The sequence below is a fragment of the Athene cunicularia genome, assembly GCF_003259725.1.
Source record: "Athene cunicularia isolate RWA chromosome Z unlocalized genomic scaffold, athCun1 chrZ_part2, whole genome shotgun sequence".
Classification (NCBI taxonomy): domain Eukaryota; kingdom Metazoa; phylum Chordata; class Aves; order Strigiformes; family Strigidae; genus Athene; species Athene cunicularia.
In genome coordinates, this window is record NW_020799143.1 from 20,530,304 (window position 1) to 20,547,708 (window position 17,405).

General features: G+C 38.1%; 1 protein-coding gene across 3 annotated transcripts in view; it reads right to left on the minus strand.

Annotated features, from left to right (window-relative positions):
* Positions 1–240: 240 nt before the first annotated feature.
* Positions 241–17,405, minus strand: part of FOCAD (focadhesin) — a 138,552-nt gene continuing 121,387 nt past the window's right edge. For all 3 annotated transcript variants that reach the window (XM_026866246.1, XM_026866245.1, XM_026866244.1), the window contains exons 31-44: positions 16,895–17,017; positions 16,020–16,097; positions 15,584–15,655; positions 15,315–15,417; positions 14,088–14,168; positions 12,884–13,012; positions 10,026–10,141; positions 8,547–8,807; positions 7,834–7,923; positions 6,507–6,684; positions 4,968–5,065; positions 3,885–4,136; positions 2,679–2,754; positions 241–697 (exon numbers count right to left, since the gene is read on the minus strand). In XM_026866246.1, coding sequence (XP_026722047.1) covers positions 624–697; positions 2,679–2,754; positions 3,885–4,136; positions 4,968–5,065; positions 6,507–6,684; positions 7,834–7,923; positions 8,547–8,807; positions 10,026–10,141; positions 12,884–13,012; positions 14,088–14,168; positions 15,315–15,417; positions 15,584–15,655; positions 16,020–16,097; positions 16,895–17,017 — 1,731 coding nt within the window. In that variant the 3' untranslated portion in view covers positions 241–623. The remainder of the gene's footprint in view (positions 698–2,678; positions 2,755–3,884; positions 4,137–4,967; positions 5,066–6,506; positions 6,685–7,833; positions 7,924–8,546; positions 8,808–10,025; positions 10,142–12,883; positions 13,013–14,087; positions 14,169–15,314; positions 15,418–15,583; positions 15,656–16,019; positions 16,098–16,894; positions 17,018–17,405) is intronic.

A 17,405-nucleotide genomic window follows, 5' to 3' on the forward strand; every position in this document is an offset into this window, starting at 1 on the left:
GCTGTTATGATCACTGACTTATTTCAATGATCTTGACAAAGCAGCTGCAAAATTAACAATCACACCAACCCTTTCAGAAATGCTGCTCATACCTTTAATGTGTTGCAATACTGCACAAAAGCATTGTGTTTTCGCTAAAAAAAAAGGTTATCAGTTAAAAAATAATGCTCATTCAGAAGTCTGTTACAGGAAAACATACTTTAGTAAACAGGCTACACTCAAACACATTTTACAAGTTTATTTTTTTTCCAGCCATTCCTACAAAGCTTCTATCAGTTAAAGGAATAATCCACGCCAGCTTCTGAGGCTCCCAGGTATTGGTAAAACAACTCAATTGAAACAACTGAATGTGTACTTCTAACTTAGATTCAGCACATCTCAAACCATGCTAGGTAGTTTGTAAAAGAACACCCCATCAGTAAAATCAAAATACTGGTTTTCTTCTTATGAGTCTTTGGGAAGAGGTAAAAGGATAAAAAAAACAAACAAACAAACAAACAACCCCCAAAGATTCTGACAGGAAACCTCTTTGAAATTGGCCTTCTTGATGCTTGAGTAGTAGTAGTAGTAGTATGCTTTCAACTATGAACAGGTTTCTTCACTGGGTAAGATATGACATGAAGCTACCACCCATAAGCTTTTGTCCACACTGCTTTCTTCTTGTACTCTGCAAGAGATCTCAAGGCCAGAAGTGTAACTGTGAAGACAAGGACAAATGACATTAATTTGTGCAGTCCAGGCTAGAAAGGATGTGAGAGTATTCTCTCTAGTCATTTTACTGACAGGTATAGATTCAGTTCTCCTTTTACTGACTCTTTTCATGACTTTTTCACTTTCTGCCCTGACAATTTCTGATGCTACTTCCACTGTTCACAAGGCACTTTAGTCTCTCCACCCCTCTGAAACGTGATTTTGTACTAGACCTTTCAGCTGCTTTACAGTATGTCTCCTGCTGCAATCATATCACATCATTTAAGGACATTGAATGACTCGAGCATGTCCAGAGAAGGGCAACGAAGCTGGTGCAGGGTCTGGAGCACAGGTCGTATGAGGAGCAGCTGAGGGAACTGGGGGTGTTTAGTCTGGAGAAGAGGAGGCTGAGGGGAGACCTCATCGCCCTCTACAGCTACCTGAAAGGAGGGTGCAGAGAGCTGGGGATGAGCATCTTTAACCAAGTAGTAAGCGATAGGACAAGAGGGAATGGCCTCAAGTTGCACCAGGGAAGGGTTACACTGGATAATAGGGAGGATTTCTTTACAGAACAGGTTGTTAGGCGTTGGAATGGGCTGCCCAGGGCAGTGGTGGTGTCCCCATCCCTGGGGGTGTTTAAGAGTCGGGTTGACATAGCGCTGAGGGATCTGGTGTAGTTGGGAACTGTCAGTGTTAGGTTAATGGTTGGACTGGATGACCTTCAAGGTCCTTTCCAACCTAGATCATTCTGTGATTCTGTGATCTGCTAATTAGACCATCACTTTGAAGCAGCACGTACAGCAACCAACACTGCAGAAAGTTTGAATTCAATGAGCAATGATTGAAGGGGAGATAGGAGGCACTGGGGAGGACAGAATCACAAAGTACAATGTCTTAAATCCTCTGTGCAGTTCACTGATTATAAATGCAATTCACTGATTCCACAATTCAATCTGAAAGTATCCCGCATTTAGGTAAAATCCAGTAACCAGACCAGTCACAGTCTAGTCATCTAGAAAGAATTTCCATGTTCTAGTACTTAAAAGCAAAAAAAGCAATTAAAAGCTCAAGGAAAACAATGACTCATCTTAATCAGGGCATACTGAGAACATACTGTGTGTATCAGAATCTTCTGGTGTACAGAGGAGATTCTCCAACAAGCCTCAGCATTGCTTCTGGTGGAGATCAGCAGACAAGACAAAGGAATTTTGAAATTTATCAGAGTGACTAAAGATTGCAGACCCTCAAAACAAGAGTAATTATCCTAGTAATACAAAGAACTTATAACCGGATTTCAAGAAGACATGTTTAGACACAACAAATCAGGGGATTCAAAGGAGGTGCCTTGTGTTAATGGAAAGAAGCACAAGTACCCTCACTTGAGAGGATTTGCAGTGTCCTCTTAAAATGATTTACACAGACTGTATTCACAATCTGTATCTTTAGGTGAGCAATGAGGTGCATGCTAGGGCCACCAGCCATTACTGTAACTCAAAATATCGTGTACTTTGCACCTTTCTTTTCATACATCTCTTCAGCAACCCTCATTTCTCTATCCTTTCTTGTCAGACCACTCTACTAGGCTGTCATTACTCATCTCCTATCCTTTCCCCACAGTTCAGTCTTCAGTTGCACCTGAATAAATTGTTGTGTTTTTTCTATTCTAGTACTGGAGGGTTTCCAAATAGTATGTTGCATTTTGTTTTTAAGGGTAACTTCAAAAACAATTCACAGGTCGCTTGTAGGACCAGATGTACCTTTATGTCCTTTGGATCTTCAGTGGTACATCATAAGCATCAGCAGATGAAACAAATATAAGGAGGTGTTACATACAGGAATTGTAACGTATCTGTGAAGGTTTCCTTAAAGGCAAAATATAGCTCGCCTACAGGTGTTATTTGTATGGATTTACCTCACTCCTTTTAACAACTGGATTTTGATCTGTACTGATAGTTATAGAAAAATAAGGACTCAGTATAATATCCTACCTTTCAGCAGGTCCGCGGAAGACTCTGATAATACTCCCTTAGGACTTTCCATCATATTGATCAGCCAGTCAATAAACTAAAGATTGAAATATAAAGGAAAACCTGAATTAAAAGAGCCTCTGTATCAGAGCACTACAAATTATTTTCAGTTTGACAGGCAACATCTGATTGCTGCTAAACTCTTAGTTACCTAATCAGAAGCAGTGGCCAGTCAAACTTCTATCCAAACACCCTGGAGTACGTCTCGCTGTCCGTGCAATTTCTCCTACAGCTGGATTGGAAACTCCCTTTTTTCTTTCTCATTACATCAGAAATAATTTTTTGTAACAAAGACGACACAGTATATAGTTTCCTTCCATCTTGCCTGACCACGCCTTTAAACTATTAATACAATACTTCCTTATCAGTCTCTTGTCCAAATGTTTTACTTGCAAATCCTTCCGAATTCTTACTGACTTTGTCCCTCTCTTGATGTCTCTCTTTTCTAGCAGCACAGGGTGCCTGGAGGACAACATGGTATTTCAAACTTATCAGGATGATTTTCAGGGAATAGTATCAAATTCTTCCCTAAAGCCCAACTAGGTACTTGCATATTAACAACCTGCTCCTGCATTACTCCCACATTCTGAATTTTAACTTCAGTAGTAACTCTGAGCACAGAACTGTATAGGAGACAGTTTTTAATGGATTCTGGTTTGCACAAAACAGCTAACTATTAATCTATAGGTTTATAATGGTATTTCCACATATCTCAACCACAAGCAGCCTACAGTAGGCTTGCCAAATGAGGCACGGTTTTCCACACTTATTTTCAACTTACATTTGAAAATAAATGACACACACGACAAACTGCACAGAAGACCTCTGACTGCCTTAAATTGGCTGCTGAAGTGACGTTCAACTGTACCTACTGCAAGGGGATCTGTCTTTCAGTGTTTAAAACTGACTTGCTACCAGCAGCTGACAACTCTCCTCTCCCAGATGTATCCTCTTACGAGTTTGACTCCCAACATTGCAATGTTTTTTGATCTTCACATTTTACTTGAGAAACTACATTAGGTCTTTTGAGAGGTCATATCTGATTGCAAATAAGGAAAAACAAGATCAAAAATCAGATTCAATAGATACAGAGGAAATAACTACTCCACCTAAGACTTTGAGATGACTGCTAAAAATGGGGTGATTTATAACTACATGCAGTTTTACCTTCTGTGTTTGTTCTTTCCAAGGCTCTTTAGTCAACAAAAGGCAAATGCTGTTCGGAAGGAGAGTGAGCGTTTCTTGCACAGCAAGCCTGTCAGTGGGGTGCTTGCCAATGTAATCCTCAGATAATTCTGGTAATACCTTTTGGTGCTTCCATGGTAACCACTCAGCACTGAGGCCAAGCAGTAATGGTGCACCATGGTCAGCCCAGGCCACCACAGAAGCTGCAAAGAGCCACAGGAAGAAATCTATGCACTAAAAAGGAAAGAGCCAAAAATACACTTTATTAAATGAGTAATACAGAAGGGGGAAAAAAAACCAAACAAAAAATCCAGATGGTGGCTTGCTTCTCAAAACAATCATCTGAAAATTCAGCTAACATTCAAAATGCAAGAAGTAAAAAGTTCTTAATACTCTCTTACGCTCAAGCCTTTTTCCAAATCAAACTAAAATATCTACAGAAAGAAAAGCAAACCACACTCTTCTAAAATCATCCTTTAGATTAAAGCTGATCCACATTTCATTTTAAATGGGGAAATAACTTCTTTAAAGCAAGTTGACTGTCAAGTGAAATTGGAGATGGTTACCTCTGTGGTGCTACAAATGGTTGGGAACTATTGCAGCAATGGAACAAATGCCTTTCTGATCTAAGCGGCAGCTTATTTTATGTCCTCAACCAGAAGACTTAAATAGCTGAGTAGATGTAACAGTGAACAATACCAAGTTCCCTAAAACTGTCCAAGCCCTCTTAGAAACAGCAGCTAGACAGTTTTGACCTGCTTAGGCAGTTCTACAAGTGAATTCAAATTTTTCCTTTAATTGTTCTAAATGCAGTAAATTTAAAGCAATAAATTCCTTTAGTGACTGTTAGCTTCTAATAATTTGTATGTCAGGGTTAAAGTAAGAATTTTAAATACACATACACTCAACAAAAAAAAAGAAAATAATTTCTCTGTGGAGGTAAGGTGACAATCTTCTAAAATATAAAAGCATGGGGAATACTACTTATTGCTGCGGTAGAATGTGAAATACATCAAAACTTCCTTTTTCCCCAAAAAATTTTAATATTATTTTCACAGCATTTACCTCTTTAAGATCAACATTTTCTAAGGGCGTTGACTTGTACGCTAAATTTCTGATGTAGCCCATCAGGTCTAACAACCATTCCATTCTTTGCAACACTCCTAGAAGAAGATAAAAAACACTGACTCACATAAAACACTAGAACGTACCGTTTTTCATTAAAAGGCAAGCATAGGGAATCACCATAGCAACAAAGTGCTGATTGTGGAAAAAAACCTGATCACCAATATCACTATCAAATTTGATTCATGGTTGCCACTGACAGAAGGCATGCAGGCACTTAAACAATACCAAAACTTTGCTTAAAATGCAGGCAACACACTCAGCACACAGAACAAGGGAATGCTGAGCAAGAAGTAATGTGCATAATGGCAGCCTGCAGGTCCCACTAACCTAGTCTGCATATGTGATCACTACAGAAACCTAAAGCCTCCTTGAAGTTTTTGCCTCAGTCATCTAAGTCTAGCACTGATGCCACTGTATGCTGGGCAAGAAGGCGGGGAGTGCTGTGAAAATCCTCCTACAGTGAAGAGAGGATCAGTCAAATACATTCAAGGCATGCAAATACAATCAGCCCTCAACCCAAGAATGAAACATATTTCATTGATTCAGATCCTGCTGTGCAAAGTCCATTCTACCTTCTACAAAATAATAACCATCCTCACCTTTGAGACCATGTCACTTCATACAATACCATTGCCCCATACTCTTTACATGTGTCCCCTCTTTCATGTTGCTTCCTGCAGCCTCACTTCACTCATTCAAAACTCACTACTCTTTGAAGTTCTTCAACCACACCTGGCAGGTAAGACATCTAGCAATATAATGCTTCGAAGTTGTTCTGTGAACACAGGCAGCCAAATCCTTCTGCCACGCAAAATGAGGTGGCCAAAATTCTTGCTCCCCCTCTGTTCTTGCTTATTCCTTCTTTATCTTCCTGTGTGATTTTGCTACTTCTCTTGCATCAGCTCCAGCCCATTATCAGACCCTTAGCTGAGGAAGCCCTACGCAGTAACATACCAGATAACTATCTGGTATGGTTATGAAGAGGCAGAAGGGCAATTTGTTTCCTGTGTTGAGTTCAGAAAAGCAAGCTATCTCCTTGTTTCAACCAGTCTCACAGGAACATGCCCCCACCTACTGTGTCACACACCAGTAAGTCAGATATTAAATCTGAAGGTTAGCAGAGTTGCACTATTACACTATTAGTATGTACACTTCTAACACTAACTCACGCTGAAAGTCTACAAAGACTAGGAAACACAGATCTAGTCAAAACTCTGGTCTGCAAGCAATCTGGCTGAGATAAATGACGTGTAGCTCATCCACAGAAAAAGAACTGGAGAAAAACATAGCAGCAATGTTTGATACAAGTGTTTGAAGAGCAGAAAAATTCTTAAGATTGAGTAGTTTCTAATATGGAGAAATTTGGAAACACTTAGGTTTCCAAATCCACATCTTAAAATTATTTTAAAAGTATCAGTGTAGATCCCCTGATATCTGTTTATTTTGTTGTTGTTTCTTCTTTAAACCTGACCTTACCTGTGTTTTCATGGCTCACAATACGAGCATGATAGAAACAATGCAAGAGCAACCATAAAATATTTTCTTTCTCGTGGTATTGTGCCACAGTATCAATCACAGCCCTCAAGTTCATCAGAGGCAGTCTGCCTTGAGAAATTAAATACAGTTTCGTGAACATGGCCTTCTGTATATTGTTCTGCAAATGCAATTAAAAAACATGTTAAAGTAAAATATACCTTTCTTGTGGGAACAGTAGATGCTGCATTTTTCTTATAAAAATAGGGGAGAAATTCTTTTATTATGTAGCAGGTTCATTTTTCTTCAAGGCAAATTATGAAACAGAAGACTGTACATATTACTTTAACTTTACACGTTTCTAAATAGTCCAGTAAAGTGCAACTCAGTAAAGTTTGACTGATTTTATACTGATTTAAATGTTACATTCCCCTTTAAATTGAAATGAACCAGCTTGACATTCTGGAGACTCAAGTCTTCTTGCAAGACAGATTCATTGCAGTGACAAAAAGTTTTTCTTAAATCGTCTTTCCAGTGTAGAAATAAGAACTCAAAGATACAAGGAAATGACAGTTTACCTTCCCTAACCTATTTAAATGCTTGATTCTCTAGTGAATCTGCCAGTAAACAGAACACGGTTTTATGTCACAGATGTTTGTTTATAAACCATCAAGTCCTTCCACACAGGTCATTTCCTTAGCATTTCAGCTGCTAAGAATTCCGCTGCTAACTGATTCCACTGGTTAGCTAGAAGCTCAAAGCTTTTTTATTCCACTGTCATCCTCAACCATCCTGTCCACCAGGAAACACTCTTGAGTGTGAATGAAAATATAGTACATTAATTCAAGAATGACAGGTTGTTCAGTCCAAGCATGTAACTTTTTTAACAGAAGCAAGGATCCACCAGTTCAAGCACAGCTCATCACTGAGATGCCTTTACAGTTTCAAGTAGGTGGTTATGTTAACCAAAGAGGACTATGGTCTGCTGTTAGCACCATTGGTCTGGGATTCAGAATACCTAACAACATTCCTGTTCTGCTAAAAAAGCCCTGCCTGAACTAGACCAAGTTACATAGACTCTCTCTTCTTAGTGCAAAGCTCCCAGATGAAACCAGTAGTATTTCAGTTGCCTTGAGAAAGTTTTGGATACAGGCTTTTATCACTTTTGCTTCTCTCTGCTACCCACAAATTAAAGACACTCTTACTTGCATGGTAGATAAAACAATCAATGCTCCCAATGGGTTAAAACACTCTGGTGACAAGAAAAATGGTAAGGCATGGTTATTTCACATAATTTGGTGATAAAAGACCAGGATTAGAACATCATTACCTTAGAGACCTGGACAATGCGATCAATCTCTGAATCGGCCATTTCTGAGAGACATTTTGCTATATCAATATACATCTCGAGTTTACCTCTCTGAAAACAGAAAAATAAATGCATATTTAGATGTATACTTCCCAGGTTGCTTTACCATTAAAATTGGCGAGTCCAGGAACTTTGTTAATGATCCTGATGAATATTTAATCTGGTCTCTAGCCTCATTTTATTAATTTTATTTGAGAAATTCTGTATTTGCTGGGGACTTCAATGTACTTAATTACTAAGGAATAATGGTATTTGAAAACTTTCAAAGAGTTCATTTTATTTTAAATGGAAAAGTGTCCTTCCTTGGAGCTATTTTCTGTAGCTAGATAGTTTCTTTAAATTACTGTGAGAAGCTGAATCCTCTATGGGGGAATAAAAACCCCTTTTGATTGTTCTCTGGTTCTGTTTCAGTAACATTTATTTCAGTACTAATACAGTATTTTTCCATTAGCAAATCATTTATGAGAGAAAAGAGGACATTAAATTGGTTTCACAACTTAGTCATATTGTAAAGAATACCTGAAAGTAACTTATATTGAAATTATGCAGACACCTTAACGACTGTTACTAAAAATTTTGCATCTATTTCATGTTTCAAATTGGATGGGTGACTGCAAAAAGATGGGACTTACCATCCAGTTACAATGTTCATACACCTCATACTTATTCCTTACCTGAACTTCATTTGGTAGAAGCTCAAATATTTTCTCCACAGCTTGGCACAGAAAGCTCCAGCAGTACTGGGCAGGGTCGGGAAGCTGCATTGCCTGCACAAGCCCTTGTAAAACACACTGGCAAATTTCTGGGGTTTTTGTGCCGTTCTTCACTTCAAACTGTTGTATCAAAACCACTTCTGTAAAAGATTGTAGTTTGTCTTCTGCAACATGTTTCATCCACACAGGCAGGGACAGGAAAAGGTACTTTTGGGTTTTCATCTGAAAAGCAAAAATTTTTGCATCATTTCAGATTCTAGCTTTTCACTGACCTTCAACTATTGTGATACAGGATGAAAGTGGCTCAAACACCACTTCAAAAGAGCACTCAAAGTCATAAATACTTCTCAATTCTTCTTCCCTCTTTTGATGAATTGCTTGAATTAGGAAGAGTTCAAACATGTCAATCTTCCTTAAAAACTGAGGAACTTCCTTTCAATGAAATCTAGATATCATGTCTCTATTGACAGGACAATTGTGATTTCCCTATATGGTACCCACAGCATTCCTACATAAAGCATACAGACTGACTAGACAGCCAAGGACAGAAATCCTAGCACCATCTCCTAGCACCATTAATACTGCTAGTTAGTAGGAAGAATGAATAATTACCCACCCTGTGGCTGAGCTCATCCTGTGCTCTCAAACTCCTACCGCAGTGAGAAACTGGTGCTCAGAAATAAAATCTTTCTTTTTTTGGTACCTTTCCAACCACATATCTTAAAATTGCCACCAAGTGTTTGTATATTTTTGAAGACTAATAAGTTAACAACTCCAAGACAAAAACACTCCTTGAAGAGCTGGAAAAGATCAGAGATCCACAATGGATTTTCTGCGAATTGTCATGAACCTGCTCCTCAACTTGTATAAACTGACAGAACTGCAGTGTCAAGTGCACTGTGGGATTCAGGGAGTTTACATACTGTATCATGGAATTAATTTTGTACCTCTGTAAGAAGAACTGCACTGTAATAGAGTGTAAGCTCAAATTTGATTATACTATAGGTTAGTCTACTGACTGACTATCTACAGAATTAAGGCAAGGTTTTCAAGAAGTAACACATTTTACTAGATCAAGAGACACTGCTGGAAGAAGCAGACAAGCTTATGGACTTAGTTTTCTAGCACTATGAGCTGGTATAATAAAAGATAACTTCTCCTTACGTGCCATGCCTTCTTACATCTCTAAGTCATCAGACATATAGCATGAAACAAGAGAGAGCAAAAAGGTCTTAAGCAATCTCAGTAAAACCAATGTAGCAGAATTGAATTTCAAGGCTGCAGAACAGCCCTTCTCTCACTATAAATATTTGCTAAACAATATTTCTGCAGAATTCTGAACACAGTAATCCTTTTCTGGTGAGACATCCTAAGCATCATTCCTGAGGAATCTTACAGGTGAGAGGTGCTGAGGTCCCACAGATTTTCTGGCATACATACACTGAGACTGTAGACAAGGGGAGGCGCCACCCACATCCCCAAAAGCATTGCTGCATTTTGAGATGACTGGGCCTGTGTCACAGCCAGTTGAATGCAGAGATGTTTTACCTCATCACCTAAACCAGAAGAAAACAAACAGTTATGAAGAAATTATTTGCACTTTAAATTTGTTCTCAACTCATAAAATAAAGGAGGGTTATTGTTCTGCTAGAGCACTAGATTAAAATTTGCTTTTCTAGAGATGCTGCTTAAAGCTTTTAACACATACATGTTAGAAGTCTCCTCTTCCCATTCATGCATCTTCCGCAAGAAACTCAGGATTTGTCCAAGTTCATTTCAATTCACTCAAGAATAAAAATGTGGTAATGGTAACAAAAGTAAGAACTAAACTTCTTGCCAAATAAAAAGAAGATTTAATCTACAGAAGGAGAAATGAGTCAATATTCCTTCCTTCTAAACATAGAAGTAACTAGCATTTGTTCACATATTTCTGCTCTTCCATGTACCCCATGTTCATATGTCACAGAACAGAGGTCAGTCACTGTTGCTGCTGTGGGTGTTTGGTGGCAGCATTCTCCAGGTTAACATGCAGGAAGACCTTACAGTGCATAGAGATTATGATAGTTATGGATTTTTTTTTTCTTCTTCTTTAAAGTCCCCTTAATGACTGGTACAGCCTGTTTCTTAATAGAACAACTATTTATAAACATGTTGAAGAGGTACTCTGAGCAATGGCATTGCTTCTACATAGTTCATGACTGCCACAGCAACATAGGACAAACAATTTAAGTATGATACTAGTATTTGACCCATTAGACAGAAGATACATTACTGTTAAATGTCAGCATAAAACTTAAAATACGTGCTTTGCAAGTTAAAATCTTCTTTCAGTAATGAAATTGGCAATCTGTATAGAATGACTTTTATGAAGTTCACTAACATTAATGCATTAATAAAGCAAAGATTTAAGAGTCTAGTATCAGGCTCTCTGAAATAAAATATCTTATATGGGAAGTCATTTGCAGAACTTGGAAAGGGTAAAATTGTAACAAGAGAGTTTGGTAACCTGTTCAAAAATTCTCTCTCAATAGCTTGAACTGCTAAGACACAGATTATGATTTGCCTACGACTCTTCACTTCAGAGCTCTACTAAATAGCAAACAGGTTCTACTTCAATCAAGCTATATGGTTTCTGCTCAGCAACAACTGCAATAAACCTTGTAAGACATGAAAGCAATCTGTTGTCTTCAATGTTTACAGATGAACAAATCTTCACAGTAGAATTTATGCAACATATAAAGTTCATAAAAACAGACATGGACAAGTGACCTACAGAATTGAGCATATAGTCTAATTTTCATAAAAATATTCATGATATAGGTCTTCTAGGAAGAACTGTCTTAAGAGTGCCACATTTCTAGGTGGACTGTTAGGTCATAATACAACTGTTCTGCATTATACTTTCTAGCACAACATGAATATTTTTCATAGCACACAGCAAAACCTGCATATAATTTAGAGAAGGGTGTGCAATTCCACACTAGAGTGGGGACAGACAAGAGAAATTATGTATAAAAATGCAGACAACGATGCTGCCTGCAGTCAATAAAAACACAACCACAAAACTGATGTACTGTTTCCTCCGGAATTCCCCTGATTTACAAAAGTAAGACTCCTAAGTGAAAAACAGGAATACAAAAATCCCCCATACATTTAACAAGTTTCAGCTATTCGTAAGGTTGCACACAAATTTGCATCAGCATGGACTGCAGAGCTCAGCAGAGTAAATTCTTTCACTTACACCTACAAAAGGCTTTAGAGTCAATTGCTAGAAACCCAAGTAAAACAGAAGTTGCAGCTCAAGTATAAGCAAAAATGTTTCATGTGTAGCCAAATCTTTCAGTATCTAGCAAGTAGTTGATCCTTATACGACAGTTCCATGATTTCTAGTGCTTATACACTAAGTATAAAGTAAATAAACACCAGAAATAAAAAAGAAACAACCTTCCATATTCTGGGCGCTACAGCACATCAATTTAAACAAAACAGCACTTGCCCAACCCAACTGCAAAAAGAATCTGCAAGGTCAGTAATAACAGTTACATAAATCTGGAGAAACAAAACTCAGTGGAATCAAATAAGGCAATATGAAACTTTGCACAGTAGTTTGTTGTTTGGTTTTTTTTAAGGAAATTAGTTTGAAACTCAGACACTTTTATCAACCAAAACAGGCCCTGACAGATACCCTGAGCAGAAAAATATTATACAAGCTGTCCGACACAATACTTCAGGATCAAAGTTACTGTCCAGCATGAAAAAAACCACTTTCTTAGAAGCACTGACAAAATCAGGATCATGATGGAGAAAGGGATATGCTTTTCTCTGTCACCCTGTGTAATTTAGTAAAAAGTGTATTTCAGACTAGTGATACCTAGATGAACTACAGAGAAGTTCAAACTTGTGATACAGTTGCCTGCAGCCTCTGACACAGGCACCAGACCAGCATTTAGTGGGTACTGAAAGTAAGATACAATTAGTTGAGTTTCATGATGGGCTCTTCTTACTGTAAATAGTTCAAATGAAAAATTCAGTCAAATTTCACCAGTGTTTTAGGGAACTTCCAATGCTGCTCCAAACTTCTCAGCTCTGATCTTCTCTAGTCTTGAGTTAAAACAGTGTTCACACAGTGATCACAAATATATGCTTGAAAACGTTAAAAAGTTGGTCTTGAAAGCAAACACTTCAATCCCTGCAATAACTTCAAGCCATGAAGTGGGCTCTAAAGTTTGTGAAAGCTGTGTTAGTAAAGAAGTCTTGTGACAAATACAAAGGAGTTAACAGAAAACTAATAATCTTACCAAAGTTTAGCCTCATCAAAGGAGAAAGAATGGATGCCCAGTTCACAGGTGGATACTGATGGCTTTCTCCAACTAATGCAATGGGTGCCAGCGCTACTTTCACCAGCTCAGCTGGGACAGATTCGGGGCCTACAACAGAAGACTCAATCAGGAGTGTGAATTTTACACACACACATTTGGCTACACAGTTCAGGAAAAAGATGTGAATGCTGCTCTGAAGACCAATCTGTAGTGAAGAACTGAAAAGCATTATAAAATTAGTAGTTTCTTTTTAGTTGTATTTTTGTTTAGTTGTATTTTTAATATTATTGTCCTATCAAAAAAGGCTATTTGCTACTGTTAAATAGAAACTTTCTGGTTCCTTATCCTTGAACCCATTTATGAGTTAATTACACATATTCCTCATCTAGTAGGGTAGTATTTTTGCCTTTGTTCACAGGAGAACCGTCAAGTTTTCTGACACTGTTTTCCTTCGCCATCCTTTAAGTGCAGGCCACCAAAACTGTCAGGCAAGTGCTAACCTTCACTACATCATGTGTTACTTAAACACAAGGAGTTGACTCTGTGAAAGTCCTCCTGGAGGCAAGGCATGGACAATTTTTACCTTCACTGAAAGCAAAGCCTACTTCAAAGGACAGCAGTGATCTCACTTAGCTCCACACAGAAATAATCTCCTCTGCTTTATCTCCCTTAAGACAGAACTCCAAGACATTTCTCTATTACTAGAACTCCTCATGTAAGATCATGCTTTCTTCAAGTTCCTTTGCATTTGTCACACATAGCAGTAACCCATTTGAATACCACTCTGGTACAGAAGAGAGGGTCTTAACCTAGATCATGGAAATAAGGGTTAGCATCAAGTTTGCCTGATGATGGCGTATTCCTGAGGATACATGCTAACACACAGTAATTTGACCTTCATTCCACAAGGAAGATATATCATCTCACAGGCACAGAAGTAAGGGGAAAGGGTTTAAAAAGTCATGAAAATTCAGTGGAAAAAATTAAAGCCCTAACTACACAATTCTACCTTGTCTTTTTGAGTGTTATCCAATTTTTTCTTTGAGATTAAATATACCACATTATTGAAGTTCAAATCAGTATTTAGAGAAGGTCTCTTAGCAAATGTAAGTGGGTTATGAGCGTCACCCCTTTTAGGCATGACAAACTCCCAAAGGGATACTGTAGTTTGATCCCTTCTTACCTTTCTTTCCACCTTCAATGGCAAAGTCAATGGCTGCCCTGATAAAGCTGTTTTCAGGCAAGTAGCTAAAATCTGGAGGAACTGTGAAGATAAAACCACTGTTTATATACTAAAACAAGTCAGCAGAAATTATATCCTCCAGCTCACATGTAAATTCAAAGGCCAAACTGAGCTATGCTTGAGCTAACTAATTCTGTAGGTGACTCAAAGGATTCAGATCACAAGATTATTGATAGATGCAGTGTCCTTTCCACTTTTAAAGCAAGCTAAACTTTTGTGTTGGTGAGAGTTGCCAAGTATGGAAAAACAAATTCACTCACCAACTAGAAAGCCAGCAATAAGAACTTCCTTCAAACATTATCAGCCACTGAAAGTCAGACTTTTAAAAGTGAGAGCTTCAAAAGCTTAGTAAGTTTAATACAACAGAGACATTCTGTATCTATTCAACCTCATGCACGTGTGCCAAGATAATACAAAAGTAGAACTCCAAGAAGCTTTTTTTCTGTAATGCGGAAGTTTGTCTACACTTCATATTGTTGGTTCTCATCTTGGTTCACACTGAAGTGAAGAGCTTCCACTTCATTAATTCCCTCATATTACTATTTCATTAGTGGTGTAATCCTACCTGTCTTTAATCAATAGATATTGAAACAGCACCAGAAGGTAATGGTGTATTGACAGAATACGAATTTCTGTGCTAACTGCTACACTGAAATGGCACAGAACAGTAGTTTTTTGACTCCAGCTAACCAGAGAAGATTTCTAGAAAAATATTTTTGAAAATTTGGTTTGCTCTTGTTATGGAACAGTTTTTAAGTCTTGTTTTTTTTATACAGTGGGAAGCGCTCAAAGAAAGAGTAGATTAATCAGTTCTCAGGGCATGGAGTGCATAATGTAGATGTGAAACACATATGCCATATGCAGTGTAAAACATGTCTACAATCTATTCTACAAAATAATAAAGACAGGAACAATATACAAGTGTGACCAGAATAACACAGAACCTTACCTTGATCCTGCAAGTAAAAACCAGCACACTGATTACTGCTTCCTGTTACAGCCTTTAGGTCTGGCACACAGGACCATGAGATATCTCATCCAAAGGCTATCATGCCATTTAATAGGGCTGCAGTGTCTAGCCTGTATTGTCTAATGTGTCCTTTGCTGCCTTTTTAGCTAGGTGCTACTTTTAGACATTCTTTAAGCAGCAATAATGAAGCATCTTACCAGATGCCCTATTCTGGGCAGAGGATGAACAGGACATATAAAGGCATCCCAACAGTACTGCTGCATTTGTCTGAAGGCCAATCTGCCCCGAAAAACTGATTACCTGTTGGGACAATAAACCACTAGTTAGACAAACTTCCCTACGTTGACTTACAGAAGCTGGACACAGACATTACACAGTTTCTTTAAACAGACTTGGCCTGTTTGTGCAAGGTGTCAGAGTACTCTAGTGCATTAGCCAAAACAGGAAACAGAGGCTACCTTCTTACCTGTGTAAGGGTTCTGATGACTTCACTCAGCTTACTTTGAAACTGTGAGGACTGAATGCTCTCAGATTTCAGCTGCCAGAGAAAAAGGAAAAAAAAATGTTAATTTTGTATGGGAAAAATCGAAACAGCAAAACAGAGAACAGGTACTGAAAAGACATTACATCTGCACATGTGCCTTTTTGTAGGGGCTGGAGAAGAAAAGAAAGTCTACGGGGCTGTAAACTTTTCCCCAGCGGCACTGCACATGGGCTATATGATGGGAAAAAAGAACAGAGCCCATTTTAAACACTGTAACACTTGGTTCATATCCAGTGCGACTCACTATTGCATAAATGTGATGCCCTAGTATATAACCACTGCTGTAAGGATGCAGCGGATGTCATTCTAGACAATTTTCTAGAAGAGATATACGTACCATTTTCTTGCACATTCTCACCTGTATCATGCCTTCTTCAGAGCCCACCAGTGCAACCAGCCCACTGACAGCAGCCAGACGCTGCATTGTGGGAGAACCCTAGAAGTGTAATTCATGATGAGTGAATCAATGCAGTCATACAACACTACTGTAAGACAAAACACTTGTTCTTCCAAGCAAAAAACCATGACTGCTATCACCTGTACACCTCAGCCCAACAACCTTTTCAAGTTAGAATTCAGCATGCTGGATAATTATTCATCCCTCTCTTGGTGAATGAAGGCTTTATATGGAGCTTCCCCTGACTTGCCCCCGCAATCTGAAATCATCATCTGTTTCTCCCTATCACCTTCTACTAGTACAGCCTGTATTTCACAAATATGTCAGTGAAATTTAACTCTGAAGCACTCTTTACTGATACATAAATTCAGCCGCAATCTTAATGTGTAAGTTTAGAGTTTGATTTCAAACACACAATTTTTGTTACAATGAGATAAATGAAGATTATTATAACAACTAAGGCACTATAACAACCCTTCTGTTAGTCTAATTTTGCTAAATTGCACCTAATTTCACAAGGCATATTCATTTAATAACCTAGACTTGATGCTTGGATATTGCTCCAAACTAGTAAAGATGTCCAAATTGAAATCTCATTGACATAAGCATTTCCAATAAATCATCCAAACAGAAGAGAAACTTTTTTTTTCCTTTAGCAAAAAGCCCAAAGATATATTTTTGCTTCCAAATATCAATCAAACAGCACATTCAGATAGTTCTAACTTTTCCTAGCATGACTCCTGCAGAAGCAAGGAAAATTACGTCCTACTGTCCGTTTAAAATCACCCCACCGCCACCCCTGGCAATAAACAGAATATGAATTCAAGCTCCTTTACCTCTGCAAGTACAATTTTTATCCAGGCTGGCATTAGTCTGTTACTCAGGTCTTCGGCTTTCCCATGACCACAAGCTGACAATCCATGTACTGCTGCACCTAGAGCTAAAGCAAAACTGTGGGTCTGTAAGGTGAAAAATACACATCAAAAACCAGATCTTCCAAAGGATTCTGTATTCAATATTTATTATTAAAATATTACTTAAATACTTATTATTTCCCAATAATTAGAAGTAATGTCTTTGTATAAAATACTGGATGCTTTCTTAATTCTAGTATTTTTCTCATGTCAAGTGACAAAGAATTTTCTGAGATTAAATACTAATCTTTGGCACACAGATTGCTCTGGAGCCTTTATTTTAGAGCAGACTTTCTGATACAAAGATAAAAAGCTGTAGCAAAGATAGTCTGTTTTGACTTCCTACTTTCCAGATAAAAATTTTAAACAGTGTTTAGTGTAATTGCAGGCTTTGATTCAAAATTACTGCCTTCCCCCTGTCTCTTATACACAT